At 38.8% G+C, this 27,903-nt stretch overlaps 1 protein-coding gene across 1 annotated transcript in view; it reads right to left on the bottom strand.

Moving 5' to 3' along the window:
- Nucleotides 1-15,669: 15,669 nt before the first annotated feature.
- Nucleotides 15,670-27,903, bottom strand: part of LOC144512059 (chemokine-like protein TAFA-5) — a 98,181-nt gene continuing 85,947 nt past the window's right edge. The window contains exons 4-5 of the mRNA XM_078242611.1: nucleotides 22,394-22,598; nucleotides 15,670-16,953 (exon numbers count right to left, since the gene is read on the bottom strand). Of these exons, the coding sequence (XP_078098737.1) occupies nucleotides 22,590-22,598 (9 nt within the window). The 3' untranslated portion in view covers nucleotides 15,670-16,953; nucleotides 22,394-22,589. The remainder of the gene's footprint in view (nucleotides 16,954-22,393; nucleotides 22,599-27,903) is intronic.

Below are 27,903 nucleotides of genomic sequence, written 5' to 3'. Positions count from 1 at the left end.
TGATGAAATTGACGAATTGCTCAAAAAAGTCTACTTTCCCCAATTTACACAATAAAATCAAAAACTGAAGCATTTGTGGAGAACTCATGAAAAATCCAAAACTGTGCAGACAACTAGTGCAGTGAAAACAATGTCAGTAAATTGGCCTTACGTGCCAGAACACAATTTGAGCGAGTGCCCTAATGCATTCTCCAATAATTAATCCAATTTCAATTACAAACGGTGATTATAAAATTGTTTAATTGGAATGGTCTTATAACTGAGGAAGACGCAGAATATTGTTACACGCATAGTTATTCAACTGATTTAACTAGATATTCCCGATTTAAGGAAACCGCTAAATTTGTTGCAAAAAAAACTGTTAATGACCAATATTTACCAACCGGATTTAAACACACTTTCCTTTTGAGGCACTCTTTAAGTCCAGCTTCATGTACAAATAGGTTTTGAGTATAGAGTCCAAATAGTGTTGGCCCAAACAAATTGTTCAAATCCTTCCAAAGATCAAATATGCACTCCTCCACCTTACTTTGCACAGGTGTTAGCCCAAGCTTTGATCAATTTCCAGCCATGGTTTGGATACAGGTCTGTAGGGTCAGTTGAAGTGAAGGTGTATAACTGAACGGTGCTGTCATAGAGCGGACAAACGCCCCTACATGACGGTATAGTATATGTGCCACCAATTTTAGTGCAAGAGTAACATAATGTCCAGTGTTTCCAAGGAATAGGGAAAAGACCCCATGAAGATTTGGGACATAGTGATAGTGTTTCAGTAATGAAGGTTGTTCTAAAGTGTTACTGTAAGTCCCAGTTACTGTAAAAAGGATCTATTGTGAGTAGACAAAGCCTATTGCTGCATACTTTATGACAAGTCACACGGAAGATGCTATTGGGCCTATTTAATCCCTCATTAGAACGGTAGAGTCTGCTGAAATAGCTGCTCTGTATAACCTAATTCCCAGGTACAGGGGAGAGAGCTCTCACAGATGTAACAGATAGCTAGCGTTGTGCTACCATTTTACGGTATCTGTGTCATGCTACATTAGAGACAACAATATTAAAAAGACAAATACATCTGATTGACAAAAAGCAAACTTTTCAAAGTAAAGGCTAGGACTGGATTTGATCTAGGGGATTATTCAGGATTGTTGTTAAACTAGTTGCCCTGAGAGCTACTGAAGCTGTTATTCAATCCCATAGACGGTGAAGAATAATACCAGAAAGTCACAATTGATGTTCTTTGATTATGAAGGTTTAGAACAGTGGGTTCCACCAGGTTGTCTGATTATGATGCGGTATCTGAACCTCAGAGGTTTAATGTAATCACTTATGTTAAGTGACTATGGCGCCGGATAGAGAGGGAGTGTGTGTCTCTGTTTTAATAAGATTTTGGAGATACATAGTCATTCTCTATCTGCGTACGAGCAAGGCATGCTGCTGCCTCCAAAATCAATGTTTAGTAGAGCGAAAAGTTTGGGTTGTTTGGGCTCTGCTCTGTGGGCTAATCAAGGTCAAGGGGACCTCTGAGACGCCTGCCATCGTAGGAGCCACGCCCGGCCTGAAGCCAAGCCATAATAATGCTTGCTGATGGTGAAGAGGAAGCAAACAAAAGAGGAAAAGTTACATGGTGTGCTACAATGACACACTGAACCTTTCTCCACTGTTGCAATGATATATTTGTGTTTAATACTGATTGTAATGCAAATATTCCTTGTCTATTGTATTTTCCTCTGAGTGAGATGGTTTAAAACACCAGGTCACAACAGTTGGCCTGCACAAAAAGAGGGTAGTGTTTTCCACTGGGGAAATGATTGAGAAGATTTACTTGGTTGGAATTATTTGTGGTAAGAAGAATCCTAGTTTTCCATTTAAGTTTCCATTGTATTGCTAATGTGGTTAATTAATGTTTATTCTTAATACAATCTACATATTTTACTTTTTAAAATTGTTTAATGTAAAATAACTGTTAGTGTTTGAATGTATTCATAACAAATGTGTTGATTTGTTACTGTGGAGTGAATATTTCAGCTGTGTCTCTGTGTTTCCTAAATTATGTTGTGCTGGAAGGTTAAAATCAGGCCTTTTATACCTGATTTAAGGAGGGATCTGTGATGGAATTTCCGAAAACACCATGTTGTGGTATGATGAGAAGGGAAAGCTTAGACAACATCAGGTCATTCATAGGTCACAGGTCATGGGACCGGAATATTTGGCCAGTCTCTAACAACCAAACCTCTTCATGTATAACTGTTTGTCTATCTACAGATTCAAGGAGTCTACGTAGGCCGCTACATGATAAGGGAATGTTTTGTCTCAGGACTGTCTTCTTTTGGAGGTCGGTGGGCCAGCCACACTTTAGCATACTTTCCAGAGAGAGCGAGAGAGAGGCTGATCTAGGCTTTAGTATCTGTTTCTATGGTGCTTGCAATATCTTTGTTTAAGGTTCAGCTAAACGTGACGCCTCCAGCATGAGTTTAAATACACTTTATGGAAGACAGGATCTTCAGAGAGTTGGGACGGCACTGCACAATAACACATTGTGGTTAAACTGTACTGCCTGCCTAATCGTCTCCTCGATTGAGTGTTCATTAAATGCTTCTGTGCAAGCCATAAGTCTCCCGAACCTTCTTCAAATATGTGAATGAGTTGTGCTGCTCCTGAGTTTTTTTTTAACAACTAGCAATGATCAACAAATACTAAAACAATTAATAATCTGAGAGTCGGTTTAGAATAAGGCTACTTTGTCCTAAAATCAAGCAGTTTGGGCTGTTTAAGTTTTTATTCAAATTGGTATGCAGCAGGAGATTCATCAGGCAGTTATTGTTTACTTTTAATTTTGTATTGTTTTGGGGCCCCAGTACTCATTGTAGTGTTGGTATTTATCTAACTAAAATGGAAGCAGTCTCTGTATGTCTGTCCTGCGATTTTCTCGACATACGTTTATCCGATCAGCTTTACGCTTGCTGAGGAGTGCAGAGTCGAGTGCGAGCTCTTGAGATCTATGAGACAAATTTATTAGTAGTGCATTATCTACACAGTGTGTAGTTATTAATAGGGGACCCCTATTAACTTTTACACAGCCAAACGGCATGCTGGGTACAACTCACTCTCCGTTGCTCGCTACAGCACATTCAAGAACAGATGAGAAAAAAGAGAGCTGTTGCATTGTAGCAAACTCAAACATTTAAAGCATCAGCGATGAAACTTTTTAAATGGACGTTTTTGTTCTAGGAAATAGCCTGGTCCCAAATAGCAAGCAATCGGCCTGTTCTGAACAGGCATGTTTCAAACAGGCACTGCACTAGTTGGATGAAAGTTAAAATGTCAGTCCAGCAATAGGTCTGTTTTCTGCTACTTTTTTTTGCCATGAGTGGATGTTGCATTTCTATCTTACAGTGGTATATATATATATATATATATATATATTACAGTGGCAATTGAAAGACCAAATGAAAGTCACTCTCATCTTGAAATTTAATATTGTGTATATTGAAAAGCTGTAGGTGGCTTTACCGAGTTTACAGTGGTGATAAATCCTGGGATGGTGCCGCTGACAAACATTGTTTTGAGCCTATAAAATAATCGAATTTGATTACATCACTGACTTTGAGTAATATGGCTTATGCAGGCTGTAGTTTTGCAGTAATCAGTAATACATAAGTTTTAGAACAAAACAATTTTCCCCGCAAGAAGAGCGGACTCCATGCAATATTTACAACAGAGACACGCCACAGCGTGCCATGCTAGATGTGTTAAATAACCGGACAACTGAATGACTCTAATAACCAAATAAAAAGCAGGCTGTTATCTTGATTTATGTTGAAGGATGGGGCTCATGTACCTCAACTATTATGCCCGGGCTCCATGTCATTAATCCTGCCTGTAGCACTAAATCCTAGCCAGGATCTATGAACACCTATTGGTATTGGATTTCAGGACAGCCATGAAACCCTCAGTCAAAGCTTTAAAACATCATCTTTGTCTTAATCCACTGATCAATAGGTCTGACAGGTTGAAATAACACAATAAAGTAGATTTAGTGGTCTAGCAATGTGGGGACATTTCATACTTCAGATTAAAGGCTGGTGCATTGTGTTCTGAAAGAAGAGGTAAAACACTGTCACTGCTACCGAGAACATCCCGAATTAGACAGTTTCAGACGTCCACCCTTTGAAAGATATGATACAGGATGTTCTTTTATGAAATGATTAATAGAATATCATTAAAGAAGAAAAAGAAGTGGATGTATACATTAAAACAAGGTTTATGTTTGTATTATACTGAGTATATATTGAGTTGTAGCTTGATATATCAAGCTACAACTCAACTTTATATCTTTTAGCAATTCATATTTGACAAAGGAAGGATGGGAAAATGGGCTCTCAAACAAACTAATATTCTCAATAATATGTACCCATTTGTCCTGAGCAGTTGACTGTAATTATATTTACAGAAAAGGTGTTCCATCAACGTCTTGCTCCATGGTACATTTACATTACAAATGTGTTTTGGAGGGTCATAATTATGGGGACAGCACTAATGAATAAATCTGTAAGATTTCTTTCATATAATTTGTAATTGCATACTTAAGATGAGTAATGCTAGCACATTTTCATTTAGTACAGGATTTATCTGGAATACATTTGTGTAGGAATCTGTCAAGAGTTATATGCAAGTCGGGCGCCTGGGTAGCTCACCTGATAGGGCAGGCGCACACATATAGAGGTTTACTCCTCGATGCAGCAGCAGCAGCAGGTTCGACTCCGACCTGTGGCCCTTTGCTGCATGTCATTCCCCCTCTCTCTCCCCTTATGTCTTCACCTGTCCTATACAAAATAAAGGCCTAAAATGCCCAAAAAAATAATCTTAAAAAAATAATTATAAGCAATATCATAAATTAGAAATGGGTGGGGGGTGATCATTTTAAGATTTTAAGAGGTGCCCTTTTTATGTGCAAGGTGAGGGTAAGAAGATATTGTTGCCTTGTCACACCAAGGTGGCCGTTGTGTTGATCAGAGAAGAAACCGGGGCATTTGTGCCACATTCAAGTGCCACAAAAGTGTCCCATTTAGGAACGGACATTCCAAAAAAGGCCAAAAACGTGTAGTTTCTCCTTTAGATCAAATCATATTGGCACTTATTGGAGTCGGTCTTACATGATCCACCACGTCTGACAAACCTCCTACCAGCAAAACCAAACATGTTTATTGTTTAAATGAAGGGGGTGGGGGGGAAGCTTCTTCTGTCTTTTTTTGTTAATAGACTTTCATTCCGTTTTCTTAAAATAATTGCCAGTGAATATCCTAATGAAAATGAATACACTTATGAATACATTAGGAAGCTCAAAACCACAAACAAAACCTGCAATTTACATATTGAGCCAGAGAAGATTCTCAGTAATTACGTGAAAAGCGTCACTTATTGAGCACCATTTGTCTTCACACAGTAGGCCGTATTCTGTACAATTGTACACATACAACATTAATGATCTATCTACCAGCTGTGTGGATATTCAGAAAGTGGATGTAAACAGGGAAATAAATGCTCCAGTTTTTGCTGCCTATAACATCGAACACTGTCACCACTAGAGCCCAACCCATACGACATATATAAAATCTACTTAAACATTTTTGATCAGGATGCCTCAAATTAATTGTCCAAAGACGTTTGATCAAGGGATGCAACAAGTGGAACAGCCCAAAGTAAAAAAAAAACAAACAACCTGTAAGACTGTTGTTATAAACCTTACTTAAATTGTTCATTACCACCCCAACTCAGAAACATTGATTCATTCCCCCATTTCAAATTGCAACACAAAACACATCTGTTTAAAACTGCCTATTCCACTTGATGTCAATTGCTCTTCCTCTTTCTGTTGTTTCTATTTTATTCTTTATTTTTATTTATATTTTTTAGCTGCTTTTAAATGTCTTATGTATCCCTGTACGGTGTCCTTGAGTGCAGAGAAAGGCGCCTTTAAATAAAATGTATTATTATTATTATTATTATTATTATTACTATAAACCACATTGAAGCACACGGGATTTGAGCAGCACCACTACAGGAAAGTCAAAGGGCTTTAAGACACTTAAACTGATATTCTGGCTTAATCTTAAACAATCCCACAAACAATATTCTTGAGTGTCACACTTGACAAAGCCTTTCCTCTGTGATGGAAAGCCAAAGAGATTATCTTTGGAGGTAGTCCGCTGCTATTAGCAACAAGCTGTCCGTCATCTATGTCTACTTGATCAATTCAACATATACATTCCAGGCGACATTACGTTGACATGTAATCTCACCTAGATGTAACTGCCGCTCAAGAAGACAGATTGAGACTGGAACCCCAAGCCGGTTTTTTTTCATATGAATTGCCCTGCATGACAAGCTGCCACCACTGATAAAGGCCCATTTAAATGTATAGAAGGGTGTCATGTTGGAATTTGTCGCCGGAAGTTTAGGGAAGTTACTCTATCGGGAGGGTTCCCCCGGGGGCAATACGAAGCTGAACCACTGAGTGCTCACCCCATGACGCCTATTGTTAGTCTAATGAACAGACAGGATTTGATTAAAACATTTCAAACATCATTTGGCCCGCAGTGCCGTGCCGAGAAGCTCCCCCACCAAGCACACTTAACACCCCGATGATCTGAGGCGGGTGGCCTCTTACTCCACGCTCAAAGGTGAGCTCACAAATCCCTGTAATGCATTCAACAGGGGTCTTTCGTGCTGCCTCTGTTTCAACGCTCCCTGTCTCTTTGCCACTCGCAGCGCTCGTCGTTAAAAATTCATTAGACGCTGTTTGTATCACCTCTTCAAGGATGTCACCCTTGATGGCCAACTGTGTAGGAAAAAGCAGCTTCCGCAGGCCGGAGGGGATTGATGGAGCTCCTAGTGTGTGCTGAGGTACTCTCCATGGCTTTGATGTATGCAGCAGATCACAGTGTTACAAACATGCTTGGAGTTTGAATGAGACACACAAGTGGCTTAGTGCACAACCACAGACTGTGACCCCTGTAAGTTTAACTGCTGTAAGAGCTCGTACACCCAAAGTGCACTTCAGAATGTTTGAATAGCCGTATTCTTTTAATGACTTATGTGCTACTGTTGTAGCATGCTGTGTTGTATGTATTGTTAATGTGTGCAGATGACAAATACTGTGGATGCAAAGACAATGGTAAATGTGGAATATGTGCAGTGATAGTGTACAGACTGTAAATCAGTAACTTCAAGAGCAACGTTGAACTCCTGACACTTCTGTAGTGTCCAATTTTGTTTATAATTGAAGTGTACTCAAATCGATGCTGAAATAACTCATGGGCATGATAATGGGAAACACTTTCACTTGTGTTTAGTAAAATGATATGAAGTTTAAGTGTAATTTTATTGTACAGTATTTCTATTTTGAGAAGCTGAATCCACTTGCTTTTCACAATCCCTCCCTCACCTTCCTTTTCTCTTTTAATGCTAACACCCCAGCAGATAATTTATTCAAGGCTCAGCATTTAGCAGGCGTAATCCTCTCTGCTGATGCTTTTAGGTGCACATACTGTACAGTAATTGTATAAAAGAGCAAAAGTGGGGATTCAGGCACTCTGATAATCACCTACTCTTTGCCAAGAGCACACCAAAGGTAGTGTAGAAAATGGAGGGGGAGAAAAAAGAAGGAGAGAAGCCAAAAAATCTTGACACAGGAGAATCAGCTGTGTACTGGACCGGTGAGCCGGGTCAGGCTGATAGGAGCTTGGCCAGCACGGTCGGTGCACCCAGGCTCCGTCCTGTCCTGCAACTCCGGTGCAGGTCCCCGGCCATAATGGAATCTGACAGGATGTAAATGAGTTTTTAAAAGAGCTGGTGAAAGCTCGTCATTTTTCTCATTTAGTGGTCCATTGTGTTGGCCAGGTCCCCAGCTGTCACCCTGCAACCCTGCTATTCCAGGGATACGGAGGGGCACTCAGCATACAGTAGCAAACCTTGATTACTAATGCCATGTAGGGTGGAAGATGCATTTCACACTCTTGATGTGTTTTTCTTCAGTCATTCATTATTTGTTTTCTTTCTTTTTCTGCTGTATTGAGTAGTCAGTAGCATAGATACACAGTGTAGTATAGTATGTCACAATTCTTTTAGTAAAAAGTCATACTATAGTATGCCATAAAAAGGCTTTAATATAAGTGATAGTATGCTATAAAAACATTTAGTATAGTGTGTCGTAAATATTTTGATGAAAAATGTCATAGTATAGCATGCCATTAAAAATGTAATAACACATTTCATTATATAGTATGCCATAAAAAAATGTTGTCACATCATCATAGTACTTTTAACTCAGTATATAAACTGTTTATCCATTACTTTTGGCTAAGTATTTCACTTTTTATTCATCACTTAAACTATTTCATCCAACCATTCATCGTTTACTTTTAGCCAAATACAGTATTTCAACTTCTCTGCTCGTTTGATAATAATGTAATAATGTATATTTTATTAATCCCGCAAGGGGAAATTACAATGTTTTTCACTCTGTTGTTATTACACACAGGCCTGAATTACACACACATGCCCAGTGCATATACATGCACTAATGGAGAGATGTCAGAGTGAGGGAGCTGCCCATGGAATTGCGCCCCGAGCAGTTGGGGGTTGCCTTGCTCAAGAGCACCTTGGAGGTAAACTGGCACCTCTCCAGCTACCAGTCCACCACAATACTTACTGACTGACTATTGACTTATTAATGGGCAGCTGTAAATTGTCATACTTCTATTTTCCTCCTTAAGACAAATGTGTGGATCTTTCTTAACACATTTTTGTACAATTTCTATTTTTAGTTGTTTGGATCAGTTGAGTTAATTAGTTGAGATTTCCATGTATCCCCCTGGCAACTGTAAGAACTCTCTCTGTACCCCTGGTTGGAAATGACTGCCATAGAGTACTTTGTTGTGAGGCTTCAAAGCTTTGCTCCTGTCCTATTTAGAGGAAAATAAACATTAGCTCTTAAGATGATTACAGGAGTCGCCATTATAATAAAGGTTTATGTTAGCAAATAACCTCAATGTAACACGCTATTAGGATTATGTTTATGCCATTAATTGTGTAACAATAAAATGATCAAATGCAAATACACAACCCCTGCATGGTCTTAACAGTTATACATGGTGCAGTCACCTCACCCAGATGCTCTCAGGGCTGCTCAGCCGTACCAGTGGAGCATTAATGAGCAGCGATAATGACCAAAGGCAGTTAGTTAGAGTTAAATGGAGCTTGAACACCCAGCTGACAATAAACCATCTACCACAGAGAGTTTGATCAGGGGGAGTAAAGGCAGAGCTCAGGCCCGGAGCTCTGGAGCTTAACCTGAGACTTCACGTGTCAAACTCCACACAGCAGCGAGGCGTTCAATGGAGCAAAGGGTGAGGACAGCACTACTGCTGGATATATACACTAATTAGGTTTCGTTACCAAGTGTGTCGGACTTGGCTTTAAATATTCTTGTTATTAAACCACCATATTATAGTATATTCATTTAGTGCTTGATAAAAGGTATTTAGATGAATATGATCATGATCAGCATTTGTGGCATACATGAAGTTCTTGCTCTAGATTGCATATACAAAGATTAATTGTGACCTTAAAGTTATAAGGTGACTTTTTATTCTCAAATATTAGTTGTTCACGCAACACTATTCCGTGTCATGATATTAACATTTTGTGTACTGTGGGTTTATATTTAGTTTCATACATGAATTGCCCTATAATTTGTCGAAAATGTCATATCTCCAAAGTCATTCTCTAGCTTCTCTAGAAAACCCAATTTAAAAGTACTTTTAAGTACTTTTAAGGTGCCTGTCCCCTTAGAGATTTTTTTTATTTTACTGCATGTCCGGTTGGCTATCTAGGATGTAAAAACTTTGAACCTCAATATCTCAAAACTACCAGAGGTCACAGATAGAACCTCATCATTTCAGGGTCAGGAAGTTGTGAGTGTTAGCATGCGCAGTTAAAAAAAAAAACATGCCTATAAAATGTTTAACCAGCAATTACTGTTTTTTTTTTGGTAACTTGGGGGCAAAGCTGTGAACACAACACTGACATAGTGTCACCTTTTAAGTTGATCTATGGCAAAGTTGTTAGCTAAAGTCTCGGTTAACTGGCTACACAGCAGCTTGCATTTTCCCGTTTCTCTCCCGATGTGACAGTGCATTTCTTTCTCCCAAAAGAGGGCGCAGCCTTGGCGATGATACGATGACGGTTTGGTCTAACGGAACTTTTATGCTGATAACAGCTGCTTTCGACACCAATACTGAAAAGGGCTAGCTTTCAGATGCTTCACTCAGTAGAGCTGAGAACTGCAGAGTTGGGTCATAATTATCTGTGGGATTCTTTCTACGAGCGACCACTTTCACATTTGGTAATAAAAAATATTGATTGTAGCAGCTTTAAAGCATTACATGTTTCTGTTTCTGTTAATTAGCATTCGTTACAATCACAGTGAAAACAACCTAAATAAAAACACAGGTGAAACCTCCTTTAACTGCCATTAAAAGAGCATAAATAATGGATAAATCCTTTCTTAAAACGACATGACTCTGGTTTAGTCATTTGTTCTTATGTAGCCAGCGTGTCACCCACTGAGGTAGTGTTTTGATTCTCATTGCCCTAACCTTGACAGATTATTGGCTGCGCTGAGAAAACCTGAAACGTTTTATAGGTTGAAAGTATTGGCAGGGGAAGGCATCCTTGTGAGGTAAGCAGCTGTGCTGGCCATATTGTGTATCGATCCACCTTGTGCAGTGATGGCTGCACTTAATTAGATTTATATTGTAAACAAAGACTCACAGTATGAAATTTGAATTAGCAGATAAATTGCTATCCATCAAAGCAAATAATAATATTTTGTGCAGTGTGATGCAGTATTGGTATTTCTGAGATTTGTCTGGGCTGTAAACAGAGGGAGAATCTTTTATCCTTAGGGTTTACTGCAGGCTGTAGAGCTGCATGCAGCCTGTGTACTCTCTGCAGGCATTGCTCTTTGACAGACACATCGACCGACAAACAGAAACATGCTGGAATGCAAACACACAGGCGTGCTCCCATCCCATCTTTCCCTAGAAAAGAGAGATACATGAGGCTTTGAAGCTTAAAAAAAGGAGAAAATCCTACCTAAAGCGTCAATCTTCTCACTCCGTAATAAATGCCCCAATCTGACTCCCTAATTGTGTCGTCATACTCCTTTTTGACTGCACCTGCTTATAGTTGTAGCTCCAAGAAACCCCACATTGTCCTGTCCTAATCAATTAAAAACATATACTCTATATCTCAAGGATATAGAACAGATTGGAATTCAATCTGATGTAAATAAACAGTCCACCCCCTTCCCCACCTGACAATCAGTCTCTTATGGAGAAAGAGAATTGGTTACTTTGAGTTCTTATTTCCGGCTCCAGATTTGCCTCTGTACACAGAGTTATAGAGGGTAGTGCACACGATGATCCAGCAAGATTGCTGTAGCTCTCAGAGAGAAGTCAAGTGTGGGTGAGCATAATGGTTCCAACTAGGATTAAGTGAAAGAAGCTGGGGTTAAGACCTTTGCTTCTGTGTTTAGAATGGAATCAAAAGACTTTGTTTCCTTCATTAAGTCAGTAAGGATTAACATGGATTTCTGCTCCTTGTTTGAGGAGGTTCACACATATTCCCACTGGTGTAATGTAGGATATGAAAAATACCTGTAGCAAATACTTGCAGATACCTGCAAGTGCCTATAGCCTTTTTGCCAGAGTGCAGTGTGTATACTTCATCTAAAGAACAACTGATGTGTATATCTGCTCCAACATTGTTTGATAATAGAGATAATGTGCACAAAGTAGCCACGTGTTTATGATGTCTGCCATGTCAGGGAAAGTATGCAATATGTTTGTAAATCCCATGACCCCTATGAGTTTTTATGACTTTTTTGACATACTATACTATGTTTTTTTTTTTTTTCAAGAAACTAATTAATGTTTTTTTTTCACCTTTTTCGACATACTATACTAACGCTTTTTAATCACTTTTTTCGACATACTATAGATTATTTTTTAATCACTTTTTTCGACATACTATACTATGGCTTTTATGTCACTTTTTTTGAATACTATACTATTGCTTTATTCGACATATACTACGGCTTTTTTTCAACATACTATACTATGCCGTTTTTATATTTTTTTTCGACATACTATACAATGGTTTCATTATCACTTTTATTGACATACTATACTATGGCTTTTTCAACGTACTATAATATGTCTTTTTTATCACTTTTTTCGACATACTATACTATGACTCTTTTTCAATATACTTTACTATGCCCAAAATTCATAATTTTTTTCGACATACTATACATGGCTTTATCATCACCTTTTTTGACATACTATACCATGGCTTATTTTCGACATTATACTATGGCTTTTTATAATTTTTTTCACATACTATATTATGGCTTTTTTATCACGTTTTTCGACATACTATACTATGGCTTTTTTACCACATTTTTCGACATATTATACTATGGCACTTTTATGCTTGTTTTCCACATACTATACTATGGCTTTATTGTCACTTTTTTCGACATACTATACTATGGCTCGTTTATCGCTTTTTTCGAAATACTATAATATGGTTTTTTTCGACATACTAGACCATGGCTTTTTGATCACTTTTTTCGACATACTATACTATGGCTTTATTATCACTTTTTTCGACATACTATACTATGGCTCTTTTATCGATTTTTTTGACATAATATAATATGGCTTTTTTCGACATACTATACTATGGCTTTTATGTCACTTTTTTTGAATACTATACTATTGCTTTATTCGACGTATACTACGGCTTTTTTTCAACATACTATACTATGCCGTTTTTATATTTTTTTTTCGACATACTATACAATGGTTTCATTATCACTTTTATTGACATACTATACTATGGCTTTTTCAACGTACTATAATATGTCTTTTTTATCACTTTTTTCGACATACTATACTATGACTCTTTTTCAATATACTTTACTATGCCCAAAATTCATAATTTTTTTCGACATACTATACATGGCTTTATCATCACCTTTTTTGACATACTATACTATGGCTTTTTTACGACATACTATACTATGCCGTTTGTATAATTTTTTTCACATACGATACTATGGCTTTTTATCACTTTTTTCGACATACTATACTATGGTCTTTTTCGACATACTAGACCATGGCTTTTTGATCACTTTTTTCGACATACTATACTATGGCTTTATTATCACTTTTTTCGACATACTATACTATGGCTTTATTATCACTTTTTTCAACATACTATACTATGGCTTTATTATCACTTTTTTCAACATACTATACTATGGCTTTATTATCACTTTTTTCGACATACTATATTATGGCTCTTTTATCGCTTTTTTCGAAATACTATAATATGGATTATTTCGACATACTATACAATGGCTCTATTATCACTTTTTTCGACATACTATATTATGGCTCTATTATCACTTTTTTCGAACATACTATACTATGGCTCTTTTATCGATTTTTTTGACATAATATAATATGGCTTTTTTCGACATACTATACTATGGCTTTTTATCACTTTTTTCAACATACTATACTATGGCTTTTTTTCGACATACTATACTACGTCTTTTTTCGACATACTATACTATGCCGGTTCATAATTCTTTTTCGACATACTATACTATGGCTGTTTTATCACTTTTTTTGACATACTATATTATGGCTCTTTCGACATACTATACTATGGCTTTTTTCGACATACATACTATGGCTTTATCATCTCTTTTTTCGACATACTATAATATGGCTTTTTTATTACTTTTTTTGAAATACTATACTATGGCTTTTTTGACATACTAGACCATGGCTTGTTGATCACTTTTTTTGACATACTATACTATGGCTTTATTATCACTTTTTTCGACATACTATACTATGGCTTTTTTGACATACTATACTATGGCTTTTTATCTTTTTCAACATACTATACTATGGCTTTTTTATCACTTGTTTCGACATACTATACTATTGCTTTTTTATCACTTTTTTCGACATACTATACTATGGATTCATTATCACTTTTTTCGACATAGTATACTATGGCTCTTTTATCGCTTTTTTCCACATACTATACTATGGCTTTATTATCACTTTTTTCAACATACTATACTATGCCGTTTTCATAATTCTTTTTCGACATACTATACTATGGCTTTTTTATCACGTTTTTTGACATACTATACTATGGCTGTTTTATCACTTTTTTTGACATACTATATTATGGCTTTTTTTCGACATACTATACTATGCCGTTTTTAATAATTTTTTTGACATACTATACTATGGCTCTTTTATAGTTTTTTGGACATACTATACTATGGCTTCATCATCACTTTTTTCGACATACTATAACATGGCTCATTTCGACATACTAGACTATGGCTTTTTTTTATCATTTTTTTGACATACTATACTATGGCTTTCTTTTCACTTTTTCGACATACTATGGCTTTTTTCTCAATTTTTTCGAAAATACTATATTATGGCTTTTTTCAACATACTGCAATATGGCTTATTTCGACATAGACTATGGCTTTTTTAATCACTTTTTTCGAAAATACTATACTATGGCTTTATTAATTTTTTTCGACATACTATTCTGGTTTTCTAGATCAGGAACCACTGCAGATGTAGACCCCTAGAGACATTTTTCTGGCAGAGTAACTTACCTTGGATGAAATTTTCTTGATACCTTGTACAGAAATATGTAATGTGTATACTCTTTTTGCCCAGGTGTCTTTCATCATGTGCTGGGATTGGCTGAAGTCCGTTGTAACCTTTAAAAGATGAGCCAAAGGTCTCTACTGCTGTTTGGTAAGGCACTTTTTGTGATACCAAAAAAATTCTTAACTCAACCTAACTGAGTCATGTCTTGTTGAACTATGTTAGGTTAAAATTAGATACAATTTTAGGTGACTTCCTTGCAAGAAGTTAAAATTACAACAATAATTCTTGGCATGATATACTGGTTAAAAAGATTAGCAAGTCCGAGCTAGTTGTATGGAGATCGCACAACGTATGATATTCCTTTATGTTCTGTTTTATGTGACCACCAGTTATGTCTCATGTATTCATATTTGAAAAAAGTTATTGGGGTTTAGAGATCTTGTTCCCATGACAAAATATTTAACTTTAATGGAGATTAAATAAACTTTTTTTAATTTTTCTAAAATTAATTTAAGTTAATTTTAAGTTAATGAACTCAAATTAACTTTGTCACTTTCCTTGTGAGAGTACATAGTCATTAAAAGTAAAACTAGAAAAAGTAAAACTAGAAAAAGCCTTTGATTACCTTGAACACCAAGACCATCTAAATTTGCAGGGCACATTTCTTTTTATGTATTTAATTTATTCTTAAAATATTTCATGATAGAAAATGTATGTAAATGACTCTAATACTGCAATGCTTCCTCTGCTTTCTTTCTCTCCTTGTTGTATTCGTCGCCGTCGGAGAGAGGCCAGATTTGTGCGAGAACAAACACAAGCACAAAAATAAATTAAGAGATCAAAACCCATAGAGAGGAAATGAGTCAGTATTCCACACCGTGTACAATACAATATCATAGCAAATTAGCAGATTTCAATGGCTTCCACTGACTACCATAGATTTACAATGTTCAGTTGGCTGCAGATCAGTCCTCAATAAATTGTGTCACTTTCCTTTTTTTCATTAATGGTTCTAATAGACAGTGACTTGTAGATGACCATGAAAAGAAAGCAGCTACTGAGGTGTGAACAGAAAACCAGGGACTACGAGCCAGCAGTAGTGAGAACAACAGCATTTGTTCACATCCTACTAAACTGCCATTATGACCACATTTTAAGTCCAATAAGCTTCTCTACAAAGGTACAACATATAAAACTGTTAAATATATAACTTTTTAGGGCCTTTCAAAATACATTTAATGACATTTCTTTACTCCTTCTTTTCAGACTCAATAGCATTCATACTCTGTAGATATTCATCATCTCTTTGATATGATTTGCGCTCCTGATCCGTGACCAACTTGACAATGCCTCTGCAAGCTTTCCCAACAGTAGCTACTGAAAAATGCAAATCAGATTTTTTTTTTCATACACAGTTATACATATGTAGTACCTATATCTCCAGTTCCAAAATACAGTGATGGGCTTAGTCTGAGAAAAAAATGTCTGGAAAGTTTTAAAAGTACTACAGTACATGTGCCACCGGACGGCAGGGTCGGTTTGCGTCGGTCCACGTGTGCACCATGTCTCTGTGGGGGCAGTCGTTGGTCAGTGGCGACACAAACGGCAAGTTCACAAAGTCTCTGTGTGTCTTTACCACATGGTCCACTCCGTCATTATGATCGTATTTGTTGTTTTGCTCTTTGGTCTATAAAAATATGGGAGGTTTACTCCAGCAGAAGGCCTATTCACAGCAGAGAGCGCTCAGTTAATTTTTTTTAACAGCCTCGTAAAGTGGTCGGCGAAGCAACAGCGTCCGGTCTGTAATGATCCCGTCTTTGCTCTGGAATTCCTGCTCTAGAGGCTAGGAGAAAGGTGTTGGAAAATCCCTTACTCAAAGCAGTTAGCCATTTCAAACACAGTACTTCCAATGTGGCAAAAACCATTCATGGGATTTTTTAAAGTGTCCGATCCTCCGTGGCACGAGCAGGATAGTGAAGAGGAGGTGAACGCAACATTTTGACCCAACGACAGATAGCAGGAGAGAGCAGTCACAAATCCGGAGGGGCCAGTCACAGGAAATGGAAAGTGTATTACAGCGAGTAGTTGTCCAGTGTCCAGGAGAAAGCTTGCTCCCTCAAACAGTCGCTCCCTGGTTTTCCCGTCTCTGGCTGTGTTATGAGACCTGTGAATCAACAAAAACACAGCAAACATGAGATTATTGTTTTAGCACACAGTCATTGTCACAGTCTTCTTAGCTCGTGAAAGAAGTTGAATCATTTCTGAAGGTGTATATGTATATAAAAAAAAACAAAAAAACAATGTATGATGACATTTTCTTTCTCCTGCCTATATATTGAGCAATTTATTTGATAATATGATCATGTTCATGTTCTGTAATCTTTCATGCAGCAGCTCAGTAGATCTCTTGTTTAGTCATTTGTCATTTACCTAAGACTTTGGAAGAAAAGTTTGTCTCATAATATAGAATAATTGCACCTGCTCTCTCATAAGTATTCTTCCTCTTTTTTAAATAAAAAGTATTTTCTCAACATTTTGGGAAATGTTCTTGCTGAGTGTTGGATGAAAGAATTGATACCACTCTCATGTCTGGCTGTTAAAGTGGCCATATTATGCTCATTTTCAGGTTCATAATTGTATTTTGAGGTTGTACCAGAATGGGTTTACATGGTTTAATTTTCAAAAAACACCATATTTTTTGTTGTACTTCACATTGCTGCAGATCCTCTTTTCACCCTGTGTGTTCAGGTCTTTGTTTTAGCTACAGAGTGAGGCATCTCACTTCTATCCCATCTTTGTTGGGAGGCGCACATGCGCAGTAGCTAGGTAAGGATCACATCATCTAGCTGGTTGTTTCTACAACTTCAGTAGTACAAGGCAGGATTAGCCGGGAGACTTCTTCTAAACGAGGGTGTACTTCCAACTTTGCGTGGGACATGTAAGTAGTTCTTTCCTAGATTATGGTGAACTAGTGTGTTGTAGCAGTGTTTTGCCATTCAGAACGAGCTAGCATGCTACGGTTAGCCACCTTGTTTCGGCTAGTGACGTAAAAAGCCATGCCGATTTTGAACAGCTCACCCTGAGACTGAAGTCAGGTTACATTCAGAAACCCGTATCTTTTCCAAGTTTGTATGCGTGTGGAAGCAGCAGAGACACAAAATAACCAAATCCCAGCAAAAGTGATTTCTTCATAATATGGGCACTTTAAATATGAAGCCAGATGACAGTTAGCTTTAGCTTAGAAACGGTGAAGCAGCTAGACTGGCTCTATCCTAAGGTAATAAAATCTAGAGTCTCTGTACAAAAAAACTAATTGCAGCCTTTAACTGTTTCTAGGGCTGGCAAAATTGGGCAAAAATAACGGTTGAATATTCCTTTTTGCACATTATATCCACAAGAGGGCAAACACATACGACAGACATACCAAGTTGTATAGGTATGTTTGTTTCAGCATAAACGTGTATTTTAACGGAACTACATACCTACACATTACAAAATAACCAAAAAATATATTGTCCGAGACCGTAGACCTCTCTCTAGAGCGTGCAAGACATGACGTGAATCACACCGCAGGGTTCATTATTTGGTGATAAGCAACAAAGTCATTTTGGCGTCAGCCCTGACTGAAAGAAGTTCCCAAAACTTGTCGCCTCTCAGACAGGCACGGTAGTTCCATGTAGTTTTTTTACAATTTGAATATGTATATTTGTTGAATTGTTTTGCTGGCTATAGCTTCATATTTAACAGTCAATAGTATCAATCTTATATTCTTTCTCTTGGCAAGAGAGCAACTTTCAAAGCAAAATATTGAACTATTCTTTTAAAAGAAAAAAAAAAGTACTATTAATGGGAGAATCATTGCATACGCTGTGTGTTGTTATAAGCCTTGTGTATACATATTCTTCCTTACCAAATGGAGATGTTAATTACACTCGTAATACAGAATCGTACTCAACAGATCTCTGTCAAATCAAGTGCTTTGTCAGTCAAATATTTAGAATGCTTCAGACAAAGTGTGTCTCACTTTGCACAGACTGAGAAACAATAAATGTACCAACAGAAAGACAAATTTGGAAGCCTCCTCGCCATCTGGCCCCCGCCAGTCACACAGCCAACTTGATAGAGGCGCTGATGCCTTCCAAGACTGCTGAAGTTTAATTCATAATAATGAACTCTTGATGATTTCACAAATTGGCATGAAAGGGACAGGTGTTGGATGGAGTACGAGCATGTATCACAGATGACAATGTCTGATGTTCTGGGAATAATAAAAATCTCAATGTGCTCGGGGCTTAATAGAGAATGTCATGGTTTTGTTGGAGCTGGGGCATGAAATGACCCAGAGGTATAACAGTTTAAAGCAGGGGCATGACTGTGCTAAGTGGTCGACTGTGACCACAGCCCAAACAGGTGTTTAATCCCAGTGTAAACACACTTCCTTATCTTGATGCCTACTAGTGAGCACATTGAGATTACAGCAGCACCGAATGTTCAAGGAGCCGTATCACTGCTCAGAAACATTGTTGTAGAAATTAAGGCTGCACGATAAGAGGAAAATGTGCGATAACATTGTAAATATTGCGAAAACAATATTAATTGCGATAAATAAACAGATATTAAAGGGTACCGAGTTTTGCCTTTCTGCTGCTTTCAGTATTCTACTAAAATACAACAAATTGCTTGTCAAATTTAAAACAATTGAAAGGAAATCATTTCCAACATTTTATTGAACATATTGAACATTGATTTGAATATAAAAGGCACCACTAAAAAAAACAATAAAGTGCAGTTTTCTACTGATATTTTCTTTCAACTAACACAAAAAATGGGAGTGTCTTCTGCAATATGTCGCAGCCTTTCGTGGTATGTATATTGTGCCAGGTGGTATCACAATGACGATAAGAAAAACGATATATTGTGCCGCCCTAGAAGAAATGTTGAGAGGAATGGAATGCAAATTAATTTAAATAGACGCCTAGGCATAGAGACGGTCTTGTTTTATGTAAGTCAGTGTCTACCATGGTCATTTTGTTATATTCTCTCTATGTTCCTTTCCCTTTTTCTCACACCCACACTGTGGCAAATGGTTCCCCATAAATCTCACACACAAATCTCATCTCAGTGAAATGCAAGCCTTCTATTAAAAAGAGGAACGAATGTCAGATGAATATGAGATGAATTTGCCCTATGAATAAAATTCACAGTCCCTAGGTGATTATTTCCTCGGGTTTATTAGGAAACGGCCACATTACTCTATTTTTTATATCTTATAACAGCAAGAGAATATTTTTACATTCTTGCGCCAGAGGAATGCAGAGTTGAGCGAAATGTGAGCAGAGCCCGTCTGGCTATTGAACACATAGACAAACTGTGAGTACAGTGGGGTCTGGCTATCCAAACAAGACCGGAGGAGAATTCGACTTTGAGAGTAAGACTGATAACTGCTGCAGGTGTCATAGTAACAGAAGGGGACAGAATCCATCTGTGTCAATGTCCAATTTGTGCAATCTTCTCTTGTTTTGGAGCTGGTAGGCAATCCACTCAATACATATTAATATGTACCCAGCAGCATTCTATCGAGGACAAGGAAAGGATTAAACATTAGAGTTCAGGGGCGGTACTTAGAGCTTCCTGTCTCCGGGAACAGCTGAAATGCTCCGATGTATACATGAGCATGCATTTGTGCCGGCTTGCATTTTGCAAGTGCATGGAGCCACATCTGTTGGGAGCTAAAGGAAATTATACATAATACATATGGAGTCGCTCTCCGCCTGGGAGTTAAAGGGAATGCAACGGAACACATGGCCCCGGCTTGACATTTCCTCTCTGCGTGAACTCTCTCTGACTCCTTTCAAAATGTCACAGCGTTGTGACCCACGGTGAACGTGTGAATGGGCATGCATGAGGGAAAATTGATCTGCGTTGACTCTTCACACTCTTTTTAGATGTAAATAATGCTGAATCTCTAAGCTAATGGAAACGTCTTTTCTGCTCATCAACTACTTGTTTCTAATACCTGATCCTGCCCTCACTGTTTTATGTTAGTGCTCCGCGCAGCCGAGCACGCTTCCGTTTGGATCGGAGCACGGAAGCTTCACAATAGCCCGCTCGATGAATATTCATAGGTGAACTTGTAGGTTAGGAATGATCCACAGGTTAATAAGGGATGGGAAATCGCTAATTACATGCTGTGAAGTCGTATAATGCCTGAAGCAGACGCTGAGATCAAAATACACGAACATGTATGCACGGGCCTCCAGACACAAGGCCCCATTCCACATTAAGAGAGAGTTCAAAGCTATCTGGGGTGTTATGTCATTATCAACCATTCCATACTGCATTTCTTTAGCACATCAAAGCAAACACACTGTCATTCTACAATATGATCAGAACTTTAATGCTCAAGAGGGAACATTAGAACAGATTTCACATCGCGTTTCTACCCGAAAGGAAGAAGTCACTGAAAATGACAGAAAATGTCACTGATTTGTTTTAGATACAAACAACTTGAAATGGTCCCCCATGTCCCTTAATACACTGTAATTTATAGATTATATCTGTTCATGCAATCTAAGCTACTGTATTGCATGCCACTGCACGACATCAATGATTGCAGGCAATATGGTATTGTTTTCCTTTGTACAGCACATTATGGGATCAAATGTTTAAATCCAATCTTAGATTGCCTTTTCCGTTAGTAAATAGACAATAATCTCACACTGTGAGAGGATCTATGTTCACAGCATGCAGTCCACCCTGTGTCTATTTATAGTTTAAATCTACTAAAGACTTACTGTCTGGCCTGAAAAGCAGCCTGATCAGATTTGAATCTCGAAAGCGAATCATAACATTGGGCCATAAATGCTGACAGTATTGACCGAGAGAAGAGCCTGGTTTTTAGAAACTCTATGAGACCGGGCATTTTTATGACTTTGGCCACATCCCGTTTATTGCACTGTACACTAAATTTACTACATGCTTACTCTCTGTTTCCCAATGACATGCATTAATATCTGTCTGGCGCCTTGTTTTATTTCAGTGCACAGACGCCATATGACACAATACTTTCAAAGACAATGTACATGGCATGCCAATAAATCAGAGCAAAAACAAGCTGGAAATAAACCGATGGGTTTTACTGGTATTGCAGCACACATGGATTTTCTGTGGTTAAACGCACACCAGGGACCTGGCGAGCTTATGGAAAAATGAGTAAGCCAAATTAAGGCATCAAACAAGCCGACGGTTGTTTAAATTGTATCTGGATTTATGTGTGTGCTGTGCTTGCATTTGTGTCTGCGCTTCCTGTTTGCATGTTCTGCTAAAGCTGGAGGATAATGCGCTGATTTTCATCAGATTCAGAAACTCATTTTACCCAGTTTTATCAACCCCACGGCATAATACAAATTTATTCTGGACAAATTGCATATAGCAGTGAAGGTGAATAAGATGACTATCGCTTTCTATTTTTTAAATTATAAAACTGTATTTTAAAATAGACATTTGGCTATGAATAACACGTATAGCACAATAGCACTGCAGGTGCAAAACTAGCTTCATTTTAAGAACTTGAGACACAAAGGGGAAGGGGCTTTCTGTTGTACCTTGCTGCCTCCATGAGGCCCTTGGTGCTCTGTAACTTCTTGTGTTGCTTCCTGCCTTTGCGGGACCAGGGTTTGGGTGGAGTTGTTGTGATGATGGTGGTGGTAGTGGTGGTAGGGTGGGTGGTTTTTGGCTGTCTGTCAAGGGGTCATCAATGCTCTCCATAGTGCAAGAGTGTCGAAGGGGACTCTTGTCGCGTCATAGAGCCTGGGGGGAGAGAGGGAGAGGGGAAGGCGTTATGGTTATCAAGCTCACAACGAGGATGCAGTGTTTAATTTTTAATTTTTTTACTAGATTTAGACACAGTCACAGCACTACCACCACCATTATTAATTTGTCGCAAGGAAACAGTTCTGTGCACATTAAATATAGAAGTGTGGAAGCAAAACAGGGTCTGATTCTGTATAACAAATCACTGGGAAAGTGCTTCCATATGGGCATATGGAAGCACTTTCCCAGTGATTTGTTTTAAAATGGCCACTGACTTGTTAAAGTCAAATAAAAGTGAAATAAAATGGCAATACAATAAATCATGAATTCATTCAAAATTCATTATTTTAAAAATAATTTGTAATTTTCTAATACACTTATTGTTTAGCATGACAAACCTCTGTTTTATAGCCGTGCCAACAGCATCCTCCACTTTGGACCTCACCAAAATATGATATGACATTTGATACATACATTAATGGTTCCCAGATGAGAAATCCTAATGACTGTGATCCCCTGACTCTTCTTTTAGCGCCATACTTGGGTGAAAAAAATATGCAAAATGATATTCCCATCAGCCTCAGCTGCACTTTGTGTTCAGTTCATAATTGGCAAATTCCAACATGCTAATCTAAGATACTTAACCTTCTAATGTCACATTTAGCTTAGTATTAATTAAGTACTGCAGTGCACCACAAGTGCAGCCTCACAATGCTGCTAGCATGGCTGTAGACTCTTGTTATGTCCTTAATTAGCATCACTGTCCAATAGAAACCAGGTATCAAAATTGGGGGCGGGGGGGCAATACATAATTTAAAAACTAAAAAATGCATTGTCACAAAGCTTAAAACGTGACAGACAGATACGTGTTTTTTAGCAGCAACAACATTCTGTATTTACTCCTGTGTGTGAGTGTGCACATTGTCATTTGTTGTTGCCTGCATGTTGGAATAAACCTGCAACTCTTCTAACTGGGCGCTGCTTGCAGTGCGAGCACAAGCCAGCAAGCACTCCCTGCTTTACGTAATCAATTACCTTTTTTTGGCCACATGGAAATTGCTGAAATTCTGAAACTTGCAAAGACAAAACTGGCAAAGTAATACACTAAGGGGTGCTTTCATTGGCTAGCAAAGGCTTGTGGTTTCAGAAACACTGCTCACTTAGCTGATCGAACCCACAAGCTCATAGGCTGTTACTAAGAACCTAAAAAGGTGGACTTTCTCGCTCTTTTTGTAGTCACACTCTCTTTAGTAACAGACCCAATGTCTATCCCAGCTTCCCAAAATGGAGGTTTCGGTATTTTTAAAAGCTGAGATTATGTGCTGACTTGGCTCTCTCTAGAAAAAAGCTGGCAGACACAGCTAATGGTTATCCGCAACAGGGTCTCTTTTTCTTTCTCCCTTTCTCCATTTCTCTCTTAGTCTGTCTGGGGTGGCAAAGCAGCTGTCTTCTTAGTGGTGATTCTGTTCAACCCACTGTTGGATGTGACTGTAGGGCCCAGAGGGATCAATTACCAAGGCCGGTACCGACCCAGAACCGCAGAGGGGGGCGTGGTGATGGTGGGGCTTTGGGGGATCCCATCAGGCCCAGCCTGAACCGGATCCACAGACAGACTGAGAGTAAGAAACAGAAAGGCAGTGATGGGAGAGGAGGTGGGGGCACAGTGTGAGTGTGTGTGTTTTTTTTGTTTTTGTTTTTTTTGCTCAGCACAAACCCCAATCAAAAGAGCTTTTTCATACTCTGCCGAACACATGCTGTCACTGGCAGATGTATAAATGTGTAAATACTGTGGAAGCTTACAGGGAAACACAGACTGCCCGGGGGATTGTCATGTGTAAACTGCAGCCTTTGTAGAAAAATTCTGTTTGTGTGAGGATGAAAACTGCCTTTATCGCCATGCATATACATAGCAACACACGCACGGTCTGTATGTTGACTCTTACCCTCTCCCACAGAGTACCTTCCAGAGTGTATAAAATATGCATGGGCTCATACTCATGCTCAAACATGTCTCCTTATCTGTATTCCTTTCCCTTTTTCTCTCAGAAAGTCTTGATTACAGTAATCACAGTCTTTCTCTCAGGAGTTGCCACTTCTGCTCGTAGCACTCTGTTCAAAGCCTAAATACCCCAATCAGGACCGACCTAATGGAACGTAAGATTAAGACCTAGTTACACATTTAAGGATCTTTAGTCATTTAGATTTTTACGGTTTCTACATTTCGAGTCACTGTGTCTTAATGTCTGAAAATGATGGTGTGCTGTATCAAGTACAGCACTCAACGAGACAAGTGGATGTATTTGGCTGAATTCCGGGGTAACAAATGCTCTTCTTTTTGCTGTGTATTAATCATTTGAAAACATTGGCTAAAGCATGTAATCTGTTGGATGATATATAAACAGAATGGCAGCAACGAGAAAAAGTATCATGACTGTTTGAGTTTGTGCAACTTTAACTTAGTGGGAGAAAAAAAACAACTTAACAAGCACTGAAAGACAACAAGAGCCACTGCTTGATGCACACCAACTGACTAAAAAAAAAGTTTCACGATGCTATACGTCTGACTGGCCCAAATCTCTTCCTCTGTCTTTCACTAACATTGCACATTTCTTCCCTCACACTGACTCTCTGTCTCTTTTATTTTTTTTTAAATTGTTCGTCTTATCGGGCTGTCACAAAAGCCGGCAGATAACCCGAAGTGATTCCGTTTTCTCCTCTAATGGCGCACTCACTCTGCCTCTTTCTCGCCGAGCTCCCCGCGTCGGCGCATGCAGAGAGAGATAGCTCCTTGCGCTGTTTCATCTGCCAGTCTAAAATGGTGGAGGGCACTATGCAGAGCATCCTCCTCTCTGGAGAGAGACGGCAGTAAGCCTTTCACTGAGAGAAGGAGGTATAGGAGATGAGTGCTGAGACTACATATCGCTTTGCCAAAAGAGAGCGCTTTGGAAAGGCAGCAAAGGCAGCATTTCACTGTGGTAACTGTGTGATAAAATGTAAATTCAAAGCATTTAGTGTCATGGAGGGAGGAAAGTATATTGGGAAAGGGGAATTAACCCCTGGTTGCTGAGTAAAAGTGTTTCTCTATCTGGTGATTTACCATTGAGAAAGAGCTTTCCAGGGAACATGGCATATTGTGTCGTCCGGAATGCTGTGACTACCCAAACACTTACATGTATTACAACATGTGAATATTGTTATTGCACTGTAGGTTAGAGAACAACACAGAAGTTTGTTTGCAATACAAATTGTTTTGCAGCGTGGGCACCATAGAAAAATGCAGGTAGATGTCATGAATCTGTTTTGATAACATAATTCACAATAGATTTCACATTCAGTCCGAAAGACGATCTCCTCTCCCTGCCCCCCTTAAGTTACTTTTGCTAGCTTTTCATTCCAGCATGGCACATACAGTATGCAGGGGTGTGATTCTTCCGGCTTTTCCGACGTGAAAATGAAGCTCTCGTAAATCATGCAAATCCGCTTCTTTATTTTTTTTTTTTTTTTTTTTTGGGGGGGGTCGCAAGGCACGGGTCGGGGGTATTGGTAAACATAATGACCGGTCACTGCTGTCAACGTTTTTTGTGCCTATGATTCATGTCTTCATATCACTCCGCAAGTGGTCCATTAATTTGTCACGATGTAACTTCATTCAAAGCAGAGCTCCACCAAAGAGCTTGCAATCGTTGCGGAAGGTTATCTGAATAAGAATTTTGGACGTGTGGGGGCGAACTATCTTTTAGCTGAAGCCGACAACGACAATTTTTATTGTATGTTGGCAATGCAAGCTGAAGCGACGTAGCAGATGACGTTGAGAAGTTGCAGTGAGGAATATTTTAGGAGCACCATTTTCAGCAGTGCAGAGAGATAGTGGCCCACACTAACTTAGTGTTGAGTCGGGAAACATGGCTAAAAGAGCTCTACAATGAACAGATGTGCTGGGCGAGCTAGCTGGCGTAAGCTGACAGCTGACCAACGCTACCAAGTGATCGGCGGAGATGGGGAGTACATGTATTTGAAAGAGTCCGGCAGTTGTGGCAGACGAAAGTCCAGTCGGGAGTTTGGATGGAGAGTCCACTGAAGTCCACTGTGGTCTGAAGGGCTAATCCTCGCTAGATCACTAGCTAGCGGTAACCGTTAGTCGGGCTAACGTTAGCTGATTGATGGTGAGTAACGTACATTAGCTACACAGACTGGCAGCAGCACAGAGTCCAGAGTTGATACGTGTGGGCGGGGGGTAGAAAGGTGTTGAGAATGACCAACACCTAATCTTAAACTTAGGGTACTTAATTTACTACGACCCACTCAGAGGTTTCTTAAATTGGGACGTTCAATCAAAATCAAGCATGTCACCTTCAAAGAGGATCTCTGTTTGCAGGGTTCAGGCTGGACCCTTCCGGTGATCATCCTGTCTGGGGGACCGGCTGCACAGTGAGAAGCCGCTGCTGACGGGTGCAGAGCTCTGGCGGAACTCTGACTGCTGTCTGTCCACGCGGCCGCCTGACGGCATCAGTATTAAATTGAGACAGTTTCATTACCGGTTAAAAACGTCTCGTTATCGCGTTAAATAGTAGTCTTATTCGGTACAGTTGGTTTTAACGCCTGGTGCGAAGTGTAGCTAGGCCTATGGGAGTGCACATGAAAACCCTGAACAAGCAGCGTTGTTCTGCGCCGTCTTTCTGCTGTGCCCCATTCACGTAGTAGTTTTACACTATGTAGGTTAAACTCTGTAATTAATCTGCGGTTCACATGTATGTATGAACTGTGGTGGTCCGTTACACTGTAGGCTATATTCAACATCACTGATTAAGCAGCCTAAGTCAATCCTACATTTTTCAACTTGGGAGCAAAACATGCTCCTTGTGGGAAAAAAAAGTGACCATAAAGCCCTGTTCATGCTAATTAAACAACTGGACTTTAGGGTCAAGTGTTGTCGTATCCGGCCCATGTCCCGGATGTGAAAGCCCCCTTACTGGACTACTGAATATAATATTCCATTATATTTTGTATTTTGAATTGTTACCTGCCACCATAATTTTGTGATTTCCTTGCAATAAATATTGACATTTTTACCATAAATTGGTGCCTAAAAATGTATCAGAATGCAGGAATTGAAGTCTTTTACCCTCAAAACCCCAGACCCCCTCCCCTCCTGCTTTGTGTGTTCCTGCAAAGACAAATTCTGAGCGAGGAAAAACCCTGAAGTATAATCACAGACAGCCATAAAAACATTTAAATTGCAGAGTTAGAGCTAAAACGGATGAAAAGATGGAGAACCAGACAGACAATATGTACAGTGTCAACA

This window comes from Sander vitreus, chromosome 23 (genome assembly GCF_031162955.1).
Source record: "Sander vitreus isolate 19-12246 chromosome 23, sanVit1, whole genome shotgun sequence".
NCBI classification, from domain to species: Eukaryota; Metazoa; Chordata; class Actinopteri; order Perciformes; family Percidae; genus Sander; species Sander vitreus.
The sequence above is the reverse complement of the archived record's forward strand: the minus strand, read 5'-3'. Positions and strand labels throughout refer to the sequence as shown.